Here is a 26,111-nt window from a genome sequence, read left to right as displayed (position 1 = left end):
TCTTAGGCGAAGTAGAGGAACTTCCTGTGCACCTGCGCAATAGGGATGTGAAAGTAAGCAACTTTCAGATCCACTGAAATGAACCAGTCGCCAGGCCTGACAGCCTGGGACATGGTTTGCAGGTTGAGTGTGCTGAAGTGCAACACCTTGAGGTGGTGGTTTAGGCGTCTCCAACGAAAACCGCCACTTTCCGTGGGAACTAGGAAGAATTAGGAAGTCTTGTATGATGTACGTGTATTTTCCACAGACCACAACAAACGCATTGAGACACTCTCATTTATACTAATTTCTTATTACTACACAAGTAATACCACTTGTAAACGTATGCAGACATCATACACTTCAGCGACATAAAAGCAGTACGATCTTCTAAATGTTTATTTACTTATTTGTAAGTAATTTAATTCCTGACAGCTTTTCACAAGTATCACACACACAGGTGAAGCAATAACAGAAACTTTTAACTTGAAAGGAGATTATAATGGTCAATTATTTGCCATCTGAATGCACTCTCAACCACGTTTGTGACTCTAGTGCAGGGATAGCTAACCTTTTTTGGCTGGAGTGCCCAAAGTCTGGTTTGTATACTTTACTAAGTGCCAAAGGGTGCCAATGATAAATTGGATATAAAAGTTTATACTGGGGCTAAGAGGCACTTTATATGTATTTTTTTGTTGTTATTAAGTTATTAAGCAAACATGTTAACAAAACGAACCACAATACAGAAAAATCTAAAAACTATGGACAGATAGAACCATCCCACCCACCCGCCACCTACATCAACTGTCAAATCTTTAATCCTCATTCAAATTAAATCAATCAATCTTAATTGTATATAGTGGAACACCATGTCAAAGCATGTCACATTAAAAAATAAAGAATAAGTGCATCATACAATGAATACATCATTTCAATGTTGCAGTATTGCTACAGTGCAGTAAAATGCATGAATCACATTTCATCACGCATTAAGTTTGAGGATTATAATGCTAAACTACATTAAAAAAAAAATTAAAATTACAATCTACCCCCCCAAAAAAGTTCCACAGATTCTCCCATTGCCCTGCCATTACATACAAGAAATAGAAGTTTGTTAATTTGGCTGCATTAGTAACTCTTCCATATTGTTTTGTGTTTTGTTTGCACTTGCACTCAATCATTATCAATGCACCTTTTTCAACGTATATTTGCTTAATATCTACTGCTTTTACATTTTGTAAAATAACTAAAACTGGTAGATTAATATACATTGTGTGGCACTTATGTTTTAAGAGAAAAATAATGCAGCGGTATCAATCTAACATGATAATGAGTGTGCACAAATGTACTCTGTACTAGTCTCTACAGCTTTCTTTTGCCAACTTTATTAAGTTATTAAATTGTTCAAGTGTTAAATATGAATGTCTGTGGCCATTTCTCCATTTGATACAGGAGATAATGGTAAACAAAATGGTTTCCCCCGCTGGTTCAACAAACACATCCATTGCTGATCACAATTAATCACAACAGGACAGATTTACAGTTTTTGTCATCTTCTTCCTGCTCCCAGAGTGCCGCACAGCAGCATAAAGTCACAACAACATTAACATCTCGTTCATGAAGTGTAGATTTTCGTAGTTCTGCACAGAAATGTGCAGCTCCACCAATGGAAGAGGAGAATTCTGCAATTCTGAGCATGACAGCGATAATCTGCACACAACCCGACCTAAAACATTAATATTTAGAAAATAACGTGAGCGCTGCTCAATTACTTGGGGGTGGTGCCGTCACTGCCAAATACACTGACTGGTTTTCTAAAGTGCAAATCAGTTTAGAAAATGTGAGGCAAAAAAACAAAAACACAAAAACAAAACGCAGATAGTCGCTCACTTGGCGTGCCAACCTAACCGGCTCTGCGTGACACCGGTCCACCATCCCTGCTCTAGTGTGTATTTTCTGTCACTAAGGAAGGGGTCACCATTTTTTCCAAGGGGCACAGTTTTTTACACCCACTGACAAATTTCAATAACCTATAGTAAGAGTACATATACTTACATCCTATAGTAAGTGTAACTAATGTATACACATCTCAATAAACAACCTGTATAGTTGCTGTTGTTTTTAAACAATCCATTCAGCATGTACAATTGCACAAAGACAGCCTGCATCATGCAGAAGCGCTAAACCCGCTCCGTTTGTAGCAGTCCACCAGGTCACATGAATCCTAGCGGTCACTGAATTCTTTATAACACCTGTTGTCTGTGTTGAGTGTGGTTTGGAAATGTGGAAAAGTACATTGTTTAGTTAAGTTGATTGTATAAATTAGTTACATAGATAGTTATGACCGGAAAACATTGTTACAAGGATGCTAATAAGGCATTTTTGTTGCAGCTCACATTGCTAAACTATTAGGCTATTGAATGAAAAATAAATTAAGACAAATTTAAGATCTTTAAGTGAAAACTTAAATGTATGACTTAGGACTAATGCTATTTACGTTAATGTTAAATTATTTGAGTTACATTCTACATTGAAAAGTCATTTTTTAACTTGATTAATTTTTAGATATATATGTTGAGGTTTGAGTTATTTATATTGTCAACTTGTTGTGGGCTTTATTTATTTTCCTTTAGGGAAATAGAGAATTTGTTTCACAATCTGAGCATTATGTTTTTTAGATGGTTTCGGAAGCAAAGTGCATCCATACATACAGCATATTAACAGCTTAGTAGTAAAAAAAATATTGGATCGATATCGACAGATAGTCAAGGTTGAGGCTGAGGTATCGCTATCAGTATCGGAAAAGAAAAAATGGTATCGAGCCATCCCTAGCTGTCTCTTTTCTCTTTGTTGGGTTCTGCTGGGCCCATGGCTGCTGCTGTCTGAGGTTTTTCTGCTGAAGTGCCAGTGGGGACTGGTGGATATTCAACCTATTAAAACAGTTCTGCTATTAACCTTATATTCTCTTCGCCTTGCTTCTCTCATGCGATTCCTCTTACTGTAATCTACATTAGCTTCCTATCCCTGCCCCCAATTAACTTTAAGACTCCATCCTAAGCCAATGCTCTCCACACCTCACTGATCCTTCTTGCCTCTATTCCCTTTTCTCTCCTTCTCTCTCCTCTTGTGCTCTCCATTTCTTTCCTAAACATTGCTAGATCATGCATGTGTGATTGATCTGGCTCATTCATTCTCCTCTCTTATGAGGGTAAGGGTGTCTCTAACGAATAAATAAACATATCAGTGTTATTATTAACACATTGCTTCTATTGTTATTTGTATTTATTGTACATAGACTGTGCAGTATGCTTTGTCAATAATATTTAATTGCCTGATCATTTATTTTACATCTAATGGTGTAAGGAGTAATTGGCATAATTGGACTGTTAGGCAAGCCTCCTATAACAATTATGTTTCCTTTCCATGATACAGTGAGGGAAAATAGTATTTGATCCCCTGCTGATTTTGTACGTTTGCCCACTGACAAAGAAATGATCAGTCTATAATTTTAATGGTAGGTGTATTTTAACAGTGAGAGACAGAATAACAGCAAAAAAATCCAGAAAAACGCATTTCAAATAAGTTATACATTGATTTGCATGTTAATGAGGGAAATAAGTATTTGACCCCTTCAACTTGGCAAAACCCTTGTTGGCAATCACAGAGGTCAGACGTTTCTTGTAGTTGGCCACCAGGTTTGCCCACATCTCAGGAGGGATTTTGTCCCACTCCTCTTTGCAGATCCTCTCCAAGTCATTAAGGTTGCGAGGCTGACGTTTGGCAACTCGAACCTTCAGCTCCCTCCACAGATTTTCTATGGGATTAAGGTCTGGAGACTGGCTAGGCCACTCCAGGACCTTAATGTGCTTCTTCTTGAGCCACTCCTTTGTTGCCTTGGCTGTGTGTTTTGGGTCATTGTCATGCTGGAATACCCATCCACGACCCATTTTCAATGCCCTGGCTGAGGGAAGTAGGTTCTCACCCAAGATTTGACGGTACATGGCCCCAACCATCGTCCCTTTGATGCGGTGCAGTTGTCCTGTCCCCTTAGCAGAAAAACACCCCCAAAGCATAATGTTTCCACCTCCATGTTTGACGGTGGGGATGGTGTTCTTGGGGTCATTCCTCCTCCTCCAAACACGGCGAGTTGAGTTGATGCCAAAGAGCTCGATTTTGGTCTCATCTGACCACAACACTTTCACCCAGTTCTCCTCTGAATCATTCAGATTTTCATTGGCAAACTTCAGACGGGCCTGTACATGTGCTTTCTTGAGCAGGGGGGCCTTGCGGGCGCTGCAGGATTTCAGTCCTTCACAGCGTAGTGTGTTACCAATTGTTTTCTTGGTGACTATGGTCCCAGCTGCCTTGAGATCATTAACAAGATCCTCCCATGTAGTTCTGGGCTGATTCCTCACCGTTCTCATGATCATTGAATCTCCACGAGGTGAGATCTTGCATGGAGCCCCAGACCGAGGGAGACTGACAGTTATTTTGTGTTTCTTCCATTTGCCAATAATCGCGCCAACTGTTGTCACCTTCTCACTAAGCTGCTTGGCGATGGTCTTGTAGCCCATTCCAGCCTTGTGTAGGTCTACAATCTTGTCCCTGACATCCTTGGACAGCTCTTTGGTCTTGGCCATGGTGGAGAGTTTGGAATCTGATTGATTGATTGCTTCTGTGGACAGGTGTCTTTTATACAGGTAACGAGCTGAGATTAGGAGCACTCCCTTTAAGAGAGTGCTCCTAATCTCAGCTCGTTACCTGTATCTTGCGATTGATAGGGGATCAAATACTTATTTCCCTCATTAACATGCAAATCAATGTATAACTTTTTTGAAATGCGTTTTTCTGGATTTTTTTGTCGTTATTCTGTCTCTCACTGTTAAAATACACCTACCATTAAAATTATAGACTGATCATTTCTTTGTCAGTGGGCAAACGTACAAAATCAGCAGGGGATCAAATACTTTTTTCCCTCACTGTATATACAGTATTTATATTTCCATGACTACACTTTAGAACTGAAGTCCTAATGCAGCTAATAGATAATGCCTAAACAATCAGATCAATTAATACATAGCCTTAAGCAGCTTTCAGAACAGGGCAGTTACCTTGGAAATGATTCACCTGCTTTTGCTGATGTTACGCATCTCGATCAATTCATTGACTCGTGTTTTTTTTACCTCCATAAAGAGTCTATCGTTTCTGGGCTTAACTGGGACGTGAATACAGAAATCCATCATGGCAAATAACAACAACCAGCTAACCTTTATCGACTTTGGCTAGGCAATCGAAAGACCCATTTGAATTAAACACGGTGTCTTGTAAATACTGTTATCAAACCTAATACATTTCAGCTGGTGATCTTTCAAATTTAAACATAAAACAATCAATATTTATTCAGTAAATTCCCAATGATATATTCACTCAGGTCCATTCAAACAGATAATTCAACGGCCAAAATTAGGTATTCTATTTGTGATGCCCAGTGGTCATGTTCCTTTCTTACTTGTTAGATAGCCTATACTGATGCAAACAAGGCTAATTTCCTACAATACATAATGTCATTTGTGCACTACTGTAATTATCTGCCCTCTTGTCTGCTTAAAATGTATTTTTCTTTCACTTTATTTGAAGTGTGTTGTAAGATATAATCATCTTTCAAAGGAAAGTCACCTTTCCTGCCATGTCTGTTGGATACCATCAGTTCCATCTACATATTTAATAATTATGGGTTTGAGATTAATAGAACACCTAGGAGTGTTCAATGGGGGGGAAAGAAAATCACAATAATAATGAAATATCAAAGGAAAAGCATAGTTTTTAATAATTGACTTCAAAGGAAATCATGTGAATCATACTTTGGGCTTCAGGCCAAAGCTCCTCTCATATCATAATGTTTAGGGACACTATGTTGAAATGCTTACCATCATTCTGAATTGATTTTGCATACAGTTTGTATTAACTGAACATAAAACACCCAAATGTGGCTTTCAAAGCAAACCATCATCATGTTCAGATGGAAATACCCCTTCACAAAATCCATCTGATTTGGACATTCATTTGAAAAAGGATATCATTGTTAATTAATTATTTCCTTAAAACTGATCACACTTTTTACATATATATATAATCTCTTCCTTCCTTTAATTATATATATATATTTTTATTTTACAACTAAAATAATGGATATTGTAATAGTTATGTATTTTCCCTTTAATACAAAATGGACTTTACTTGTTACCACCTAGTTAGAGTTCAAAGGTTACTGGAAATGAGATGAGTTAAAGCAGAAAGACAATGTTGGCAACATTGTTATATTGAGATATAGAAAATACATGTAAGAATACATTGACTAAACTGTATCATGCTTTTCTATCGATGAATTCCCACTATAAATACAAAGCGTCGCACTTTACAATAGGTCTCCCATAATTAAACTGTTCTTATGAGTAACTAAGATGTAGTTACTGAATACCTACTATGCTAATACACTGTAACTAAGGAAACCTTTTGTAAAGTGTTACCAATACGAAATATATTCTATTCTGCTCAAGAGCAAATAGCTTTGAAAATTAGCCTATGCATTTGGTGATCATCACACGTGTTCTTTAGTAGATTTTCATTGTTATTTAGTCTAATGTTTTGTACGTCTAAAAATATCTAGAATGCAATTGCTTCTTCCCTGTTTGAGGCTGGATAAAACTGACCTTCAAGCAGAACACAGGGAGGAGAGACACAGGTTCACTTCTTATCCTCTTCAAATATACCACATAGCATTTCCTTGTCCGGTTTCTCATAGGTGTATTGTTCGTATATTTTTAAAATAATTTATTTTTATAATTGTTTTAAATTATATTTTTTCTTGTGCTCGAGTTTAATCATAATGTGGTTTATGATGTGTGCTAGGGGCTTGTAAACAATTAAGTAATTTTAAAATGATGGCAGAATAGGCTTGTATCCAACTACTCAATTACCACATAATGATTTTGTGATTTTTGTGGTCATGTTTATTATAAGGAGGCTGATGTACAGAACCAATTAATACTTAAAAGTAATTAAGTATATCTTTGTGTTTTTCTTAATTTATTTAACCTGTACTTAAACCTATGTGAATTCGGTGAAAACTTGTCATGACACAAGCAGAAATCTAACTGGCACAAAGGGAGCCCTTTATTAATGTGGATTTTCCAGTTATTCAGGACTATATATCTTTCTTCTTCTCTAAGGTATTTGAATTAGGACTTGGATATAATTTGTCAGACCATTAGTCACGTATGTGATGATTGACAGCAGAATATTAATTAGAATACTAATTAGCTAATGAGAAAAGCAAGCAAACAAAAGTGCTACTTGTAATATTACACATACACAAAACACATGATTCAGTGTAATGTAGTGTTAAAGAATAATGTTTTTTTCTTTTTTCAGTCCTTTCTAATTCTTGCACAAATTTTCAGGAAACAAATATTTGTGTAATACCACAGAATGTTTCTTGGCAATACAGGTCAGCACCTGAAGCCTTTATCTTCCCATGCTTTATGTAGTCATCTTTTAGGTTTCTTTGTCATCTCTTGGGATCCATTCAATAGCATCCTTTGTCCATCTTTGATTTGTTCTTCTTGCACTATGTCTTGCCAGTGCCATTTTAACATTTTCACTTTCAATGATGTCACATATTTTGGTTTGTTCTCTGATCCATTAATTTATTATTCTCACTCTCCTTATCTATGTGCATTTTTAATGTTCATACACACATACACATATGTCTATATATAAAAAAATGCATGTAGATTCGCTAATAATACTTCCCACATCTTTCTTTCTTGAAGTTGTAGATGTTTTGACTGTAGAGGGTTGGTTTACAATTGTTGTGTTTACTTCAAAATAAAATACTTGCTCCGCATTTCTCTCAGAGCAGCCCCCCCCCCCCCCCCAGGTACATGGACAGCATGCCAATTTACCTTAAAAGAGTTGTTGTAAACTCCTTTAATGTATTCATGGTAGCTTTTTCCATCAACAGGCCTTTCTGTCTTAGGCTGTTAGGGACATTGAGTCTCTGGTGATCTTAAATGACCAATAAAGGCCATCTGATTTCAAAATGATTGCTAGATTGGATTTATTACATTTCAGGTAATCTCCACAAAATGGTTGCTACAGAAGATTCAATTGCTCAAATGTAATGGTAGTTGTGATTGGAATTCACTGTCTAGAATGTGAATGTAATGAAGAGAGATAGATGCACATAATTTTATAATAGAGCACATTTTAATGTTATTCTTCCTCCTAATGCCATTAATAAGAGATGTAATTGATTTTGTTGAGGTTTAAGCCTGACTGCTTTATAACGTTGGAGTTTTTATTAAATTGGCCGTTTAACAATACTACATAGGATTTTGCCAGATTACCAGGTTATATATATATTGCAATGCTGTACTCTACCAAACTTAATCTGTGTAACTCATACTGATAAGAGTATCTCCAAATTCCAAAAACATTTTTAGATTTTCCTATTTAACTGTATTTCATGAGCTGGAGTCTAAGTTATATCTCCAATTGAGAAGCCTGAGGAAACACCAAATGTCAACTAAGAGCATAGCAAACCTTTAGACCCATTTAGTGCAAATCTGATTTACAGAAGTCACAGTCCAGTAGATTTTACCTGTCTTAATAACATTAAACAGTGTAGACCTTGGAAAACAGATAAACTGATTCAGTCACGAAAATAAATTGGGGTTGAATTTGAGGTTGTGCAACCAAGTATATGAGGCCTGGACTGCTATGTGAATCCCAGGCACTGTACCAGGGAGCAGAGAGCATGCACATATTATATATTATACTGGCTGATTTCTGTGTCAACAGTTGTGTAAAAAATTACATTTGTTTCCAGTTACTAGAATGGTACTTCTTTGTAAACGCACAGAGTTATGTCATGTGTATCAGAAATAATTAATGGTGAGTTCTGTGTCGCTATACATTGCATCTTTTGTTTGCAATTTAGGTGCCTCTTCAGAGCTCATTAATAGATATAAATGATTATGAATGGTTTGAGTTATGGCTATGTTTATCTGAATAATGAAGTTTTTAAGGACCAAATGAAACTCGATGTGGCTTTTTTTAAGGCTCTGTAAAGCTTGCTGCATGTGATTATGATATTTCCAACAGCAGTGCTGAGATTTTCCTGCTGCTAGACAGATTACAGGTATCTTTGTGCTAAACATATCCTTATATGTTATTCAAAGATTACCAGATGTTTGTATATATATATATATATATATACACACACACATATATATATATATATATATATATATATATATATATATAAATGTCAGACATGCTATTTTCAGCACATAATTGGAGCTGAGTTCAATAGTTCAAGGTCTGTGTTTCCCTGATTGCTTTGGTGGAGATAGCTGCAAGATAACACTATCTGTGTTTGTAAAACTACTTTGAATTCTGGATGACGTCAATACTTACACAAAGAAGATTCAAAGCAAACTGAGAACTCTAATCCAGTTTCACTAAGGCCAAAGTATATGATCAAGGGGCTCCAGAAATGCCATGATAACACTTTACAATAGGTCTCCCTAGTTACAGTATATTAACATAGTAGGTACTCATGAACTACATGTTAGTTACTAATAAGAACAGGGTAATTATGCATTTGTTAACATGTACTTAATGTGTAAAACTGATTCACGGAATATGTAAGTACACATTTGTCTGGTAAGGGTTTGGAGTTGTACCGGGGATCATAGGCATAGTTTTACAGCTAAGGACAATATTCTTTTGAGAATCTGCAAATGATTCAAGGAGAGGGAAAATTATGAATGCACATTCACTATGAAATGCAACGATTTTACTGTTTATTGATCTTTTCTCTTTAAGTATTTGTTTGTATACAATATGTCAATACATACACTAGAGAAGCATAGCACCTGAAAATGATGTACAGTAAGTTAATTGTATTGGTCCTCTGTCTGTCAGGGGTAAATGTTTAAATGCATTTCTGAATGTTCCACACTACTGCTACCTTCTTCTCTGTGCAAGTATTTAGAAATGTAGGTTTAAGACAGGCCATTATTGTGACAGCAGTATACATTTAATAAACTATGAAATGCATCTATGGAATTAAGTTGAGTATAACTTTTTTGTATTATTATTTACATTACATTACACCAGATAGATGTTTTATGTATTTATTTTCATAAGCTATTTCAAGAATTCACCTTCTATCTCATCTACTTAATATTACACATGCTAGAAATATAATACATAAAAAACAAAACACATACTAGAAACGTTTTCTTGAAGTATTTGCATACACTCTAAATTTGAATAAAAATTGAATGTTATAATATTACATCCAGCAGTGGATCCAAACAGACTGGTCCTGCTGAGTGATAATACATGTATACATTCAATTATAATTTAAGATAAATAATTTGCAACAATTTCACAAGTGGGATTTCTTCATTAATAACAAGTGACCAACCAAATGGTAGAACCAAACAACACAACACATTGTTATTATATTTAGTTTGAATTAAATGCTATTCACAATCTTGTAATGGAAAAATCTCCCATGGCAAGAATATTGTATGTATGACCTCACTTACTGTACTTACCTATGTAAATTGGAAGTTGTATTATACTTTGAATTGCTTTGTATAATGTAAATTTGAATTTGTAATGTTTGATGCCTTGTACTTAACTGTATTTTTGCACTTTGTTTTGCACTTATGTTGTAGGTCGCCCTGGATAAGGGTGTCTGCCAAGAAATAATAATAATAATAATAATAATAATAATAATAATAATAATAATAATAATAATAATGTTGTTTCTGTTAACTAACATACAAGCACAATATGGCTAAAAATCAAGCACTTGATACAAGGGCATTTAATTTATTTTTGTTTTACTTTTTCTAGCAGTTTCAGATGAAAGTAAACACAGTTAACTCAATGAATCTCCTCTATGTATTCTAACATATGCAGGGCTGTGCAAGAGTATTATAATGCATTTAATCACAAATTCAATTAACATTTCGTTTTGGCCCAACTCAAGTGTTCTTGAACTTAACTGAATTATCCATACATTTATCCATAAAAATGAATATAGTTGTATGAGTTGAATTAGGTATGCTTCTTTTCATTTATATGTATTGAAAATATTTGTTGTAGAAATACATTTGTTTATCACATTCTTCACTCCATTGTTTCCATGAAATGCCTTTAAGTCTTTTAGTTTTTTTCCTCATTAAACCTGAATTATCAGATATTTGACTATTATCAAAATTTTGTTAAAATGTGATATTAAATATATGTATGATATATAAAGTATATACATATACACATTTAAATACTTATTATACATTTTAACATTTTAATCTCTGTACACTGTACATTAATCTGTATATTAAATATATTTTCTTCCAGCAGTGGATTGATATAAGTTGATGATAAAGATGATATATATTATATATGGGAATAGAATACAATAGATAATGGAAGGTCTTTGTTTTAAGGAAACTAAGCCCACACATTCACTGTGGTAGAATAAAATAAGACTAGAACAGATGTATTTTTCTTTTAAAAAATAACCAAATCTTTATATAATCCCTTGCATTCATATATTGTCACATCTTGTTTGTTTTAATTACTAGCTTGGGGTATCAATTTAGCTTCATTTTCTGGTAGGAAAATATCACAATTTGTATTTGAAAAAGTAACAAATATTAGGTATTACTTTTATTTTTATTTTGTAGAAGAGGTAAACTGTCATGGTCAGAAGGATTGAGGATGACAGGAAACAGGGGACCCAAGCATGGAGTGTGGTAGAGGTGGTCAGACAGGCGAAGGTCAAATACCGGCAGGACAGGGCAAACAAAGACAAGGCAATACGTGGTCGTGGTCACAAGCAAGGGTTGGGCAATCAGGCAAACAGGGAATCAGGGGAAGTCCAAGGTCGTGGTCGAGGGGTAAATCTGGATGATGATTCAAAGGTTATACAAGGCACACGGAGACTGCTTGGAGTTGTAGTTAAAACTGACAAAACTTCACAGTGAGTGAGAGTCAGGGACAGGATTATAAAGGCCAGTGAGGGAAGCAGATGGTGAATGTTTGTTGTGAGATTGAATGAGTGACTGATTGAAGCTGGGAGAGGTGACTGGTATGGAAGGGGCGATGGCGACGGATGGCAACGGAAGTGCATAGACTGGGATTGAGGAGTGCACCCTTGAAAGCTCCACATTTTTCAAATCATTAAAAATCTTTGATTAAGCAAATTGTTAGTTGAACTGAGTATTGATAAATTCAGCTAGAAAAAGAAATGCAGACACAGGGGGGTCCCCACGACCAGGATTGAGAACCACTGTTCTAAGGCATTTATTAGGCTGTTTCAGAGAACTTTTAAATCCTCAGCAACCAACTGATTGGTGACTACTGTACTTATGTTGTCTGAAGTGAACCCACCTACATACTGGTTAAGCAGTGTGTGCGGGAAAGCCTGGTAAGAATATGGATGTCAATTGACACATTTCCTGTCTTTTTCGGCTTTAATTTAAGGTCGATTTATACTCCATTGCATGAGCATCGTTGAAGGGCGACTTGTGACCATCGCTGTCATGTTGCTGAGCTGTTTATAGTTCTAGATATGGTTGCCCTGTCGGAGAAGACGTTTGCTGGTCTCATCATTGGGAGTTCAATTCAGGTGAACTGTGACCTGAACTGTGACTGCATTGCTCTGGTAACTGAAGTGCTAAAATGGATGACAGACTGTCAAGAAGCTGCTCAGTTTAATAACCTTGTATCCCTCTGTTTGTACAATTGTTAGAGCAAATTAAAAAGACCAAAGACAAAGATTGTGTGGGTTTCAATTGCTGAGTAAATGCAATCTATTTTTGAGTATTTTAACCTCATTGTAGGTGTTAAGAACATGCCTTGAAGCCCAATTTGCATTTGTGTCCCTGGGTGCATGTGTCCCTGCTGATCTGGAAAAGCTCCTCTGGTTTGATGTGGTCGATGCCTTTCATGATTTTGAAGACTTGAATCAAGTCCCCACGTAGTCTCCTCTGTTCCAGGGTGAACAGGTTCAGGTCCTCAGTCTCTCAGTAGGACATTCCCTTCAGACCTGGAATAAGTCTGGTTGATCTCCTCTGAACTGCCTCTACAGCAGGAGCCCAGAACTGTACACAGTATCCAGATGAGCTCTAACTAGCACATTATACAGTCTTAACATTACTGCCCTTGTTCTCAATTCTACACTCTTGACAATATACCCTAACATCCTGTTTGCCTTTTTTATTGCTTCCCCACATTGTTTGTATGGAGAAAGTGTAATTATAGTGGACATTTTTGTTACCTGCATGTAATACCTTGCACTTGTCCACATTGAATTTAATCTGCCAGGTGTCGGCCCACAACTGAATGTTATCTCAGTCCCTTTCAATAGCCTGTGCTGCCGAGATTGTATCTGCTGAGCCACCTATTTTTGTATCATCTGCACATTTGACAAGTTTGCTAACTATCCCAGAGTCCAAATCATTAATATAGATTAGAAACAACCCTAATACTGATCCCTGTGGAACTCCACTAACAACCTCACTCCAGTTAGAAGCAACTCCTCTAATCTACACCCTCTGTTTCCTCACATCAACCAGTTCATAATCCATCTACTTGCATTACCCTGAATGCCTACAGCTTCCAGTTTGAGGATCAGTCTTTGGTGTGGAACCTTATCAAAAGCTTTTTGAAAATCTAAGTATATCATATCATATGCTTTCACATGATCTACAGCTGCAGTTGCATGTTCAAAAAACTATAATAAATTAGTAAGGCATGATCTGCCTCATCTAAACCCATGTTGACTATCTCCAAGAATATGGTTTTCATTAAGATGCTCCTCTATTTTCTGTCTAATAATTTTTTCCAGCATTTTACAGGTGATGCAGGTGAGACTGATTGGTCTGTAATTTCCTGGCTCAGTTTTGTCCCCTTTCTTGTGGATTGGTATGACATTTGCTGTCTTCCAGTCAGTGGGCACATCCCCTGTTCTAAGTGTCATTTGGAATATTTGAGTTAGCGGCCTTTAAATATTTTCCCTAATTTCTTTAAGTACTGTTGGAAATATACCATCTGGCCCAGGTGATTTGTTTGTTTTTAATTCTGCTAGTCCCTTTAGTACCTCCTCCTCATTTATCCTGATCTCTCTTAGGGTTTGAGTGGACTGATTGTTAACCTGTGGCATGTTATCCGATTTTTCTTTTGTAAGAACCTCTGTGAAATACTCATTTAGAACATTTGCCACATCTTGTTCGTTTTCCAAGACACTTCCATTTTTGACCTTTATCTGCTTCACTTTCTCCTATATTGATCTCTTGCTGTTGTAGTATTGAAAAAAGCTTGTTGCATTAGTTTTAGGTCCAAGAGCTATGTTTCTTTCTATGTCCCTCTTTGCTTTCCTGATCCCTTTCTTAAGATTTTCAGTCTCTATCCCTTTTGTATGTGCTATACAACATTTTGTTTCTCTTTATATTTTTTTGCATACTTCTATTAAACCATTTTGGCCAATGTTTTTTGCTAAGTTAACTATTTAATATTCAGCATACAGTGCACAATGTATCAGAAGTTCATAATTAAGATTAGTCACTCAATACATGACACAGTCTTACAGTATATAGATATACACCAATCAGCCATAACATTATGACCACCTGCCTAATATTGTGTAGGTCTTCCTTTTGCCGCCAAAACAGCCCTGACCCATCGAGGCATGGACTCCACTAGACCTCTGAAGGTGTGCTGTGGTATCTGGCACCAAGACGTCAGCAGCATATCCTTTAAGACCTGTAAGTTGCAAAGTGGGGCCTCCATGGATCGGACTTGTTTGGCCAGCACATCCCACAGATGCTCGTTTGGATTGAGATCTGGGGAATTTGGAGGCCAAGTCAACACCTTGAACTCGTGATTCATCAGACCAGGCCACCTTCTTCCATTGCTCTGTGGTCCAGTTCTGATGCTCACGTGCCCATTGTAGGTGCTTTCGGCAGTGGACAGGGGTCAGCATGGGCACCCTGACTGGTCTGCGGCTACGCAGCCCCATACGCAACAAACTGTGATGCACTGTGTGTTCTGACACCTTTCTATCAGAACCAGCATTAACTTTTTCAGCAATTTGAGCTACAGTAGCTCGTCTGTTGGATCGGACCACACGGGCCAGCCTTCACTCCCCACGTGCATCAATGAGCCTTGGCCGCCCATGACCCTGTCGCCAGGCCTGCAGTTTTGGAGATGCTCTGACCGAGTCATCTAGCCATCACAATTTGGCCCATGTCAAAGTCGCTCAGATCCTTACGCTTGCCCATTTTTCCTGTTTCTAACACATCAACTTTGAGGACAAAATGTTCATTGCTGCCTAATATATCCCATGATACAGGTGCCATGATAACAAGATTACACCTGCCAGTGGTCATAATGTTATGGCTGGCTGATCGGTGTATGTGTGTGTGTTTATAAAACAATGCCACTGAAGAGTCAAAAATCATCCAGAGAGAGTATGTTCAATCAAAAGGATTTATTACGAGTGGCCACACGGAAGACATCAAAGAGACATTCCCAAGAACAGTCTTAGAGAAGTTACAAAGTACAAGCATTTTTTGCAGACCAGACAGGAGAGAAAGATAACAGGGCCCACATGTCTGTCCTTTGATGAGTGGAAGTTGGGTTTCTGCCTGACAACTGGTCTGCAAGACCCATATATGGTTAAATCGGGGAGAATTAAATGTTTAATATAGGGGTCTTGTACAATGCATCAAGCTCAAATTGCTGGTGAAAACTGGTTCTTATCAGACCCTGAGTTGAGCTATAGCACAGTAAGACAGTGAGACAGTGATCTTGTTTACACAGACACACAGGGAAAGAAATATGTATTTCCTAAATGGATTGCATAAAAATTATTCTACTAGCTTCTGTGCCTGTAGAATTGTGAATATCGGGAGGGGATAGCTTTAATTACTTCCTGAATTTGGGATAAGCCCTTCCCATTCCCCTTGATCATGGCCCTACTGTATTTCAAATTCAGATCTTAAAAATTGTAGGGCAAGATTGAAAAGACCTTGTCAAAGTTCATGAAATCTGCTTTTGTTGCTGTAAAAGCTGTGGAGGGAAGAAAAACAGAAGCTCTGGTAATACCTTTTTTGTGTCATAGTGAAAACCAAAAACAATTTTTCTACAGTGAATATGTTTTCAAAGACCATTAAATATTTGTTGACCAGATTTCCCTCAGATTTTCTGAAATCACTAGAAGATATCCTGGTGGGTGTATTTTTGACCTGTAGTAAAACTGTTAAATCCTGCTTTTGGACAGCTTTCTCTGCTATGTTATTACTGATATCACCGATAAGCATGTAGCTGCTACTTTAATGCTGAAAAAGCCTGTATCTCACTGTTGTTACTTTCACTCCCAGCCCTGATCACTAAACTGCACACAAGACACATAAATCACATTCTTTTGTGTGGGAAAAGAATGCATAATGTTTCTGTAGGTTAAATCTTGGCACTTAAATATTGTTCATACATAACCAACAATAAAATATATGTTCCCCAGAACCAGAATGCAGTTTCATTATTTTAAAAATATTTTAAAACAACAACAACAAGAAACATACGAATATAAGTTTAGAACTGATGCTTGATTGATTATTTAATGCTCGATTAGAGTAAAGAAAGTTGTAATTTTTTACCTATTAATTTAAATTGCAGGGCCCAATTTCAGACTTTACTGGGTGATATATAGAAGCCAGTAAATCAATATTCACCAGGAAAAAATATGCATAAATAGCAAAATATAAAACTGTTATAGCCAAATTTATATAGCACATACATTTGCCGACCTCCACAAATATCTCATAGTGCTTATACAGGTGCTACACTGGGCAAGTGTCAGCACACATTACTGCATTCACCAGGACATGGGGCAGTAATTTATGTGTAGAGCTATGTAGATTAGATTTTACAACAAAGAGCCAGCTACACTTTTGATGCCGTCCAAGTCCAGTCATTATTGATTGAACTGAGAAGCAAATAATGTAATCATATGTGACAGAACAGTTGAGCTTGAACAATGAAAGGCTTGTCCCCTAAATGTAACAACTTGTCTCTGAAGTTCCCGACCTCATTGTCAATGAGAGGTAGGTATTTTCCGTGTTAATGAACCAAGGGACTGTTGAGTGCAGTAAGGAGTGTCCCCGATCTGAGAGAATGCTCAGACATTGCAGGGCATCAGTGTTTTGTCTTCAAACCTTTCAATACATGATACTCATTACTTACAATTAATTCAGTTCTTTGAGAAGTGGCACTAGTTGAGATGGACATAATTACTGCAGTTGAATGAATATAATACAATGGGCTTTATGAAAATATTTAATTGGCATGTGTAATCATCCATTTAGAACTCTAAATCTCATGTGTTAGTGGGAGCCCACAATGCCTTAATTAATGGCTGCATGTGTATTAATGTTAAGTCATATTTAATTATTTACCATTGTACAGCATAATTAACAAGTCATTTGCATGAGTGGGAAATACTACTATACTTTGAGTCTTTTTCTTTTTGTTTGGGAAATAAGGAGACCCAATGTTTCAGCATTTTTACAAATACAAGTTTGCTAAAACTTTGCTTGCATTTTTTATTTCTGTTTAATTATTATTATTATTATTATTTTCACATGTTGATTTAACAATCACTGCAGTGTAACATCTGAAAAAACATTTTAATTATGTACCAATATAGGAGTATTTAATTATAATGAATATATTCTGCATGTATGTGTTCATGTGATGTTACTTTCAAAGCAAAATAACTAATGCACTTTTTGTTTGGTTTGCATTTTAAAATGTTCCATCTGAGTCACCTTCAGCTCTTTCAAATTGCTTTCAAAGCTTTCTGCATTCTGCCTACAAACAATTAAAAAACACAGATAAACCATTGTGCTTTCAATTCCAGCATAATACGGTAAACACAAGTACTCCTTCATTTTTAAAAGCACAGTCAGTTTATTGTGAATAATGTATTCTTTTATACTATGTTATGTACAATTATAACAGAATACTACTACTAATAATAATAATACTAAAGAAAATGAACCTAGTATACTTTGACCTTAATCAATGAACACTGCTGAAAGTATTGATGGGCCTCACTTGATCATTAGATTAAAGCTGCAATAATGTTGCTTTCAATATAAATAAATTAATATTATCCTGGCCTGATAACAATACTTGACACATCAAACACGATATGCTATCCACTTCAAGGAAGCAGTAAATAAAGAAACATGCCAGATTGTTGTCCGTCACAAATAGGTAATCTACACCCCACCAGGTTAATGATGTGCAATATTCTCTACATGTATCTCATTGACTGAGTATTTCAAACCTTTCCACACATTCACCACTTTTTTAGGTGTGATTGTATTGTCACCAGAGAACTACTGAGCACCTCAGCTTTTAAATTACAGAACACACTGGATGTTGGGTGGGTTGCCTGTTTAAATCTTATGGCACTCTACTGACGCATTGGATTGGTTCATAGCATTCCTGAGTGTAAATGACTGCAACCCAACAATAGAACAATCTCAGGGTATATCAGCAGCCTGAAGGCTTTTATAATTCAAATTCAAATAATAATACCCCCCTTACACACACACCAAATAAACATACTGTCACGGTTGCCTCGTGAGAGGACCGTAAAGCTAATAGAGAAAGGACCCAAGTGCAGAACTACTACACTGAGCAGACAGAAACCAAGGAGAATCCAATAGCGAGGTCGAGGTCACAGGCAGAAGGTCAAAGTCCAGGAGGTCAATAGAAACAGGTACAGGACAAGGAACCAGGAGACAATGGCTCGGTGAAGCAGATAGATCTGACAACACTTTGCCCAGAGTGAGGGCAGTGAGGGGTTTATAAAGGAGAGCAGAAACTTAGAAGACAAGAGCAGGACCAATGAGAACAAAGGACAGAAGCAGAAGTGCACAAAGGTGAGGAGGAATGTTAATTGATAGAATGAAAAAAGGAAAGCAGTGAAGGGAGCAGGAAAAGGCAAGAGAACATTGGCGGCCTCTAGTGGAGGAAGAGGGTCAGGGCTAGGGAACTGTGACAGTACCCCCCCCTCCACGCTCGGCACAGCCAAATAAGACTAGATACAGCGAGGAAAGCCACAGGACAGAAGATCAGGACTAAAGGTAGTGGGGAAACCGAAGACAAGAAGGAGGGAAAGGGCAAGGGCAAGATTTCTATAGGGTGGCCATAAGGCAAGGTCGGGAGGTCTGGGAGGTGGCCACAAGGCAGGGGCAAAAGGTCTGAAGGATGGCCATGGGATGGGATCGGGTTCTGGAGGTCTTGGAGGTGGCCACAGGTAAGGAACGGGATCAGGAGGTCTGGGAGGCGATCTCAGGACAGGAACACATTCAGGAGGTCTGAGGAACGGCCACAGGACAGGAACGGTTTCAGGTGGTCTGGGAGATGGCCTCAGGACAGGAATGAGTTCAGGAGGTCTAGGAGACGGCCACAAGACAAAGACAGGGTCAGGAGGTCTGAAAGACAATTGCAGGACAGAGGTGAGATCCAAAGAGCCGGAAGGTAGTTTCCGGACAGCTGCAGAGTCTGGAGAACTGGAAGGCGATCTCCAGAAAGAGGTAGGGTCCGGGTCAGGCAGAGGAGGTGCTAGAGGTTTGGTGGACGGAACCGATGAGGCCACAGAAGCCGAGACCTGGGAAGGCGAAGCCATGGAAGCTGTAGGAAGCAGAGCCGTCGGAGGTGGAGTCTTGGAAGGCTTGGGAGATGGAGACGGGGAAACTGTGGAAGGCGGCGCCGCGGAGGCCTCGGGAGGCTGAGCTGTTGAAGCCTCAGAAGTCTCGGGAGGCGGCGGCGCTTTGGTAGTCTCAGGAGGCGACGCCAAGGAAGGTGGCGCCACTGAAGGCAGAGCCGAAGGAGTTGCAGTCTCAGGTTATGGCAACAAGGAAGGCAGAACCACAAGAGGTGGCACCAAGGGAGGCAGAGCAGTAGAAGCCTCATAAGGCAGAGCCGAGGGAGGCGCAGTCTCATGAGGCGATACGGTTGATACCTCAGGAGGTATGAAAGCCTCAGTAGGCGGAGCCATAGAAGATGGGGTTGTAAATGTCTCTGGGGGCGGAGCCTGGGAAGGTGGAACCGAAGGGACCTCAGGAGGCAGAATTGCAGGAACCGTGGACAGCACAATTGCAGGAACTGTGAAAGCCACAGAAGGCAGTGCCATGGAAGCCAGGGGAGTCTTGACGGGCGAAGCCGTGGAAGCCATAGAAGGCGGAATCGTAAATTCCTCTGGGGGCGGAGCCTGGGAAGGCGGAACCGAATTGACCTTGGGAGGCAAAATTGCAGGGGCCGTTGACAGCATAATTGCAGGAGCCGTGGAAGCCAAGGAGGTCTTGATGGGCGGAGCCATAGAAGCCAGAGAAGACAGAGCCGTGGGAGACTCGGGAGGCAGAGCCTTAGAAGCTTCAGCCACAGGAGACGGCATCATAGGAGGCGACACAGTCTCAGAGGGCGGAGCCATGGAAGTGTCTGGAAGTGGAGCCTCAGGAGACGGAGCCGCGGAAGGTGGAGCTGCAAGAACCTCAGGAGGCGGAGCCTTAGAAGCTTCAGCCACAGGAGCCGGTATCACTGGAGGCGGTGCAGTCTCAGGAGGCGGAGCCGTAGACGCATCTGTAGGTGTAGCCTCAGGAGGCAGAGGCGGAGCTACAAGAGCCTCGGGAGGCGGAGCCTTAGAAGCTTTGACCACAGGAGCCGGCATCACTGGAGACGGCGCCGTTTCAGGAGGCGGAACCATAGAAGCATCAGTAGGTGTATCCTCAGGAGGCAGAGCCGTGGAAGGCGGCACCGAGGGAACCACAGGAGGCGGAGAAGTAATAGTCTCGGGAGGCGGTGCTGTGAAAGCATCAGGATGCAGAGCCGTGGAAGCATCAGGAGGCATGGAAGCCTTGGGAGCCGTAGTAGTTTCGGGAGGTGAAGCATCAGGAGGTAGTGCCAAGGAAGCAGCAGGAGGCATGGAAGCCGTAGACACAGGCGCCAGGACCGTCGAGGGCGGAGCTGGTGACTGCCCAGGTCGGGTCATTCAACAAAAGAACTGAAGTAATAAATGTAACCAGGGACCAGTCACGTCTACCATAAGGGATCTGGTAGGATATAGACTTGTTGAGTCCAAAACTAAAAATGTCCTTTAGAGCGACCTCGTCAAATTGCGTCTGGTTGGCTAAAACGCAGAATTCCTTAACATATTCTACTAAGGGACTGTCTCCCTGGCATAACTCAAAGAGGAGATCTACTGGGTCCATGATTAGGCAAAGTGTTCTGTCACAGTTGCCTCGTGAGAGGACCGTAAAGCTAATAGAGAAAGGACCCAAGTGCAGAACTACTACAAGGAGAACAAGGAGAACAAGGAGAACAAGGAGAACAAGGAGAACAAGGAGAACAAGGAGAACAAGGAGAACAAGGAGAACAAGGAGAACAAGGAGAACAAGGAGAACAAGGGCTCACTGAAGCAGATAGATCTGACAACACTTTGCCCAGAGTGAGGGCAGTGAGGGGTTTATAAAGGAGAGCAGAAACTTAGAAGACAAGAGCAGGACCAATGAGAACAAAGGACAGAAGCAGAAGTGCACAAGGGTGAGGAGGAATGTTAATTGATAGAATGAAAAAAGGAAAGCAGTGAAGGGAGCAGGAAAAGGCAAGAGAACATTGGTGGCCTCTAGTGGAGGAAGAGGGTCAGGGCTAGGGAACTGTGACACATACCTGCAAAAACATGGTGTATGCGAAAATCTACTGATATCTACTTGTTCTTATCCATATCTATTTATAAAGTATAACAACACATAAAGATGCATAAAACCATTATTGTAGAAATTACATGAGTTACATTTGCTTTACATATGCTATGAAAATAATATGCTGTATGTGTCGTTGCTTTTTTCCAACATGTTTCTTTAACAAGAACATTTTATAACTGAAAATAATAATAATGCATTCTTCCCTACTATGCATTCACAAAACAGATGACTTTGTCTATGATAAAAAAATGTTTTAAATAATTTTTAAATTATCCAATTGTTAGCCTGTTGCTGCACAAACAGAATGAATAGACAAACTGATTCATTTAACTGTCCTGTGCAAGCGGGCCTTCAAGCAGCTTACAAATTGCTTCTTGTAGTCACTGACATTAATTACAAATCTCATTACGTTCAACCATATAGAGTAATACCTTGAATTAAGGTCCTAGCAAAAGGATTTCCTCAATGACTTTTTGATTTCTAGCCGATCCCAAACCGATGACATATGATTTTTTACATAAGTATTTAAGAGGTCAAATATTGTAGAATCCTATCAAAGAGTATAACCTACTAGGACTGATCTTTATTTCTCTTCACCATACAGGCTGTTAACTCACTACATGTAGCATTGTTTTAACTATTACCATATTTCAGCTTAATCAATACATTCAATAAATAAATATGTAAATCTATAATAATAATACTAGGTGTTGTAGAGTATTCAAAATATGTTTTATGAGTAAAGAACAGATAGATTGATACATACATGACTTTTATATAGCACATTTTATGAATGGTGGAAACAAGACCAACGTTTGACAGTTTGAAGTAACTGGAACAAACTAAAATACAACAAGAGCTTTTCAGAATGGCTACAGCATGTCTATATTTCCCCCTGATATAATACTGTCACATAAAAACTACTGGTAGTGGGGACTCGGTCATGTTTTCTTTCTGTCGCTTTAAACGTAGCTGCCTTTCGGGGCTAATATCCACAAAAGGAAGAGAGTGTGACATTGGAATACAAATACAGCATCCTAAATGCCAGCATTTTTTCTTTCAGTTTTTTCACAGCCTTGGCTCTTTGTTTTCTCAGGTAACTCGAGGTTGTTGCCTTTTATTACAAATAATAATACATACAAAGACTTTGTATAAAAGGTGACTTTTGCAGTCATCTTCAGACTTTCAACTGTTTCCACAGATGCAGATCTTTCTTTTCCTGTATTTACTTGTTTTAGTCTCTTGTTTATGCTACTTCAACTACTTCATACCAAATTAGGTAACAATTGGGAGACCTATTGTAACGTGTTCCCCATAAAGTATGCTAAGTAAAAATATATCTTTTGTACATGGCATGGATTAAAAAATAACATGAAAAGTAAAAATGCTGGTGACTTCTGAATTAATGTATCTCAATGAACCATTATTGCTTCCAATGTTTTTCTACTCTGAGACACTCGCTCCTCAGCTGCGGGAGTCAGTGTGTGATCAGTTCTCAATCATCAGAAGACAGCAATGCAGGAGTGTGTGAGGGGTCACATTGATATCACTGACACTGTCCACAGTAACGCTTCAAAAATGCTATTTTCTAAATGGAGGAATATACCAGCTTGTAATGTTTAAAAACTTTTGTATCTAATATTTCCTTTATTCAACACATTTCTCAAGGTCCAAATCAAATCCTTTGTTGTGCAACTTTGTATTGTCTATTTTTTTATCATAGGATTCCGTGAGGTAAGTGAAGTTTGAAAGAAAAGCCAGCATATTCAAAAACATTCAGAAGCTATAATCTATTTGAAGCATTTTCTATCAAGGAAAATGTGTTGTATGTTAAAAATCACAGAATAATTATTTCATATGAATTATTTCAGTGTCACATTGATATGTTATGGAGAAAGATAGATTGCTCTGTCTCAATCCAATAACAATTAAGTTGTAACATACATTACATTGGGAACTAATAATAATAATAATGATAATGAGTTTTTCATGACAAACAAAGTGATTTCCTCAAATAACACATTAAAACAGGATGATTAAGTATAAATCAATTAAAGTCCAATAGGTCTATTCATTGTGCTAATTCTGTATTTAAAGATAAGCACAACAAACATGGAGAGACTTTGTGTTTCCTTTATTAATGAGAGAGTGTGAGCTTCATTACACTACATATTCATTATTTTACAGCAGGATGGAGTCCGTTGTTTTGGTCTTCAGACTTTAGTTAATTGAATGCATAATCATTACCCAGACCAATAATCAATTGCACCTCTTTGGATTTCCAGCAATTCTTGAGTAAATAAATTAATCACTTTTTGCTTCTCACTTCAATAAAATATAAATCATTAAAAAAATCAGAAGCCAAACAGTTCAAAATTACGTGAGAAAGTATGTATATATTTTTTGTGCAAACATTCTAAGGCTGAAAAAAATCCTTTAAGCTTTAAATAACTGATTCCCCACAGGGGGTATGAAAACAACATGTTAAATCTGGTGTTACTGTATTGAATGTCTTAAGAACATCTTCTCATAATTATTTATGACCTGGGTAACTTTACTAGACTATTTCTTTCATGAATTATTCAAGGCTTTAGAACAACTACTTCAAATCTAGAAACTGACATACCTTGGTTCCAGACAGGGTTGATGTCACTATTTTATCCCATATATCCCACAATTCACAAGCTCACTACCAGATGTCATCATTACCGGAATACTAAACCCTCACATTCCACAACAATCAGCCACTTAACATTCCTCTGCACCATGTGCACTTATTCTATCATCCTCAAACTCCCATTGGACCAGCACTCTCCTTTACTGCCCTCTGCTTCCCTCTGCTACACATACAGACGTGCTCAAATGTGTTGGTACCGCTCCACAAAAACGAAGAATGCACCATTTCCTCTGAAATAACTTGAAACTGACAAAAGTAATTGGCATCCACCATTGTTTATTCCAGAAATCAGACTTTGCTTTTGATTTTGTTTTTCAACATAATATTGTAAATAATAAAACAAATGAAAAAGGCATGGACAAAAATGATGGGACCCTCAACCTAATATTTTGTTGTACAACCTTTAGAGGTTGTCACTGCAATCAAACATTTTCTGTAGCTCTCAATGAGACTTCTGCACCTGTTAACAGGTAGTTTGGCCCACTCTTCCTGAGCAAACTGCTCCAGCTGTCTCAGGTTTGATGGTTGTCTTCTCCAGACTGCAAGTTTTAGCTCTTTTGATAGATGTTCAATAGGATTCAGATCAGGACTCATAGAAGGCCACTTCAGAACAGTCCAATGTTTTGTTCTTATCCATTCTCGGGAGCTTTTAGCTGTGTGTTTTGGGTCATTATCCTGTTGGAGGACCCATGACCTGTGACGGAGACAGAGCTTTCTGACACTGGGCAGTACGTTTCACTCCAGAATGCCTTGATAGTCTTGAGATTTCAGTGTGCCCTGCACAGATTCAAGGCACTCTGTGCCAGGCACAGCGAAGCAGCCCCAAAATATAACCGAGCCTCCTCCATGTTTCACTGTAGGTATGGTGTTCTTTTCTTTAAAAGCTTCATTTTTTCATCTGTGAACATAGAGCTGATGTGACTTGCCAAAAAGCTCCAGTTTTGACTCATCTGTCCAAAGGACATTCTCCCAGAAGGATTGTGGCTTGTCAATATGGAAATATTGTCTGTCTGACTCCACACCGACCTGTTGGCTGTCAAACTGACATCTGAAGAGTGGGGCCACTGGCTAGAGGGCACTCATCATCCTTTTCTGGTGCTTACATATCACAAAAATCTGGATTACATACACTCTTCAAAATGGCTCAACCCCTGACAGGCGCACTGGGCACTCTTCTTCACATGTGGCTTGTCAATATGCATTTTAGCAAATTCCAGTCTGGCTTTTTTATGTTTTTCTTTCAAAAGTGATGTCCTCCTGGGTCTTCTTCCATGAAAGACACTTTGGCTTAAAAAGCGATGGATGGTGCGATCAGAAACTGACATACCTTCACCTTGGAGTTCAGCTTATATTTCTTTGGCAGTTATCCTTGTTTCTTTTTTAAAGAAATGAATTAGTTTGGAATATCACTATAATCTAATTATGTATTATCTTTTCTAAGAGGTACCAACAAATGTGTCCAGGCCATTTTAGAATATCTTTGTAGAATGAGCAGTAATTAATCTATCTTCACAGCTTCTTTGCTTTATTCTATGACATACCAAAGGCATGCAAGTATACATGATGCAATAGCTTTTATTTTCATCACTTTT

General features: G+C 38.4%; 1 protein-coding gene across 1 annotated transcript; it reads right to left on the bottom strand.

The window, feature by feature from the left end:
• Positions 1-2: 2 nt before the first annotated feature.
• Positions 3-21,064, bottom strand: LOC136755269 (uncharacterized). Its single transcript, XM_066711737.1, has 3 exons — positions 20,105-21,064; positions 19,186-19,981; positions 3-199 (listed from the first exon to the last, which is right to left on the bottom strand). Exons 1-3 carry the CDS (start codon positions 21,062-21,064, stop codon positions 3-5), a joined length of 1,953 nt encoding a protein of 650 aa, XP_066567834.1.
• Positions 21,065-26,111: the final 5,047 nt, after the last annotated feature.

The sequence above is a fragment of the Amia ocellicauda genome, chromosome 8, assembly GCF_036373705.1.
Source record: "Amia ocellicauda isolate fAmiCal2 chromosome 8, fAmiCal2.hap1, whole genome shotgun sequence".
Lineage (NCBI taxonomy): Eukaryota > Metazoa > Chordata > Actinopteri > Amiiformes > Amiidae > Amia > Amia ocellicauda.
The sequence above is the reverse complement of the archived record's forward strand: the minus strand, read 5'-3'. Positions and strand labels throughout refer to the sequence as shown.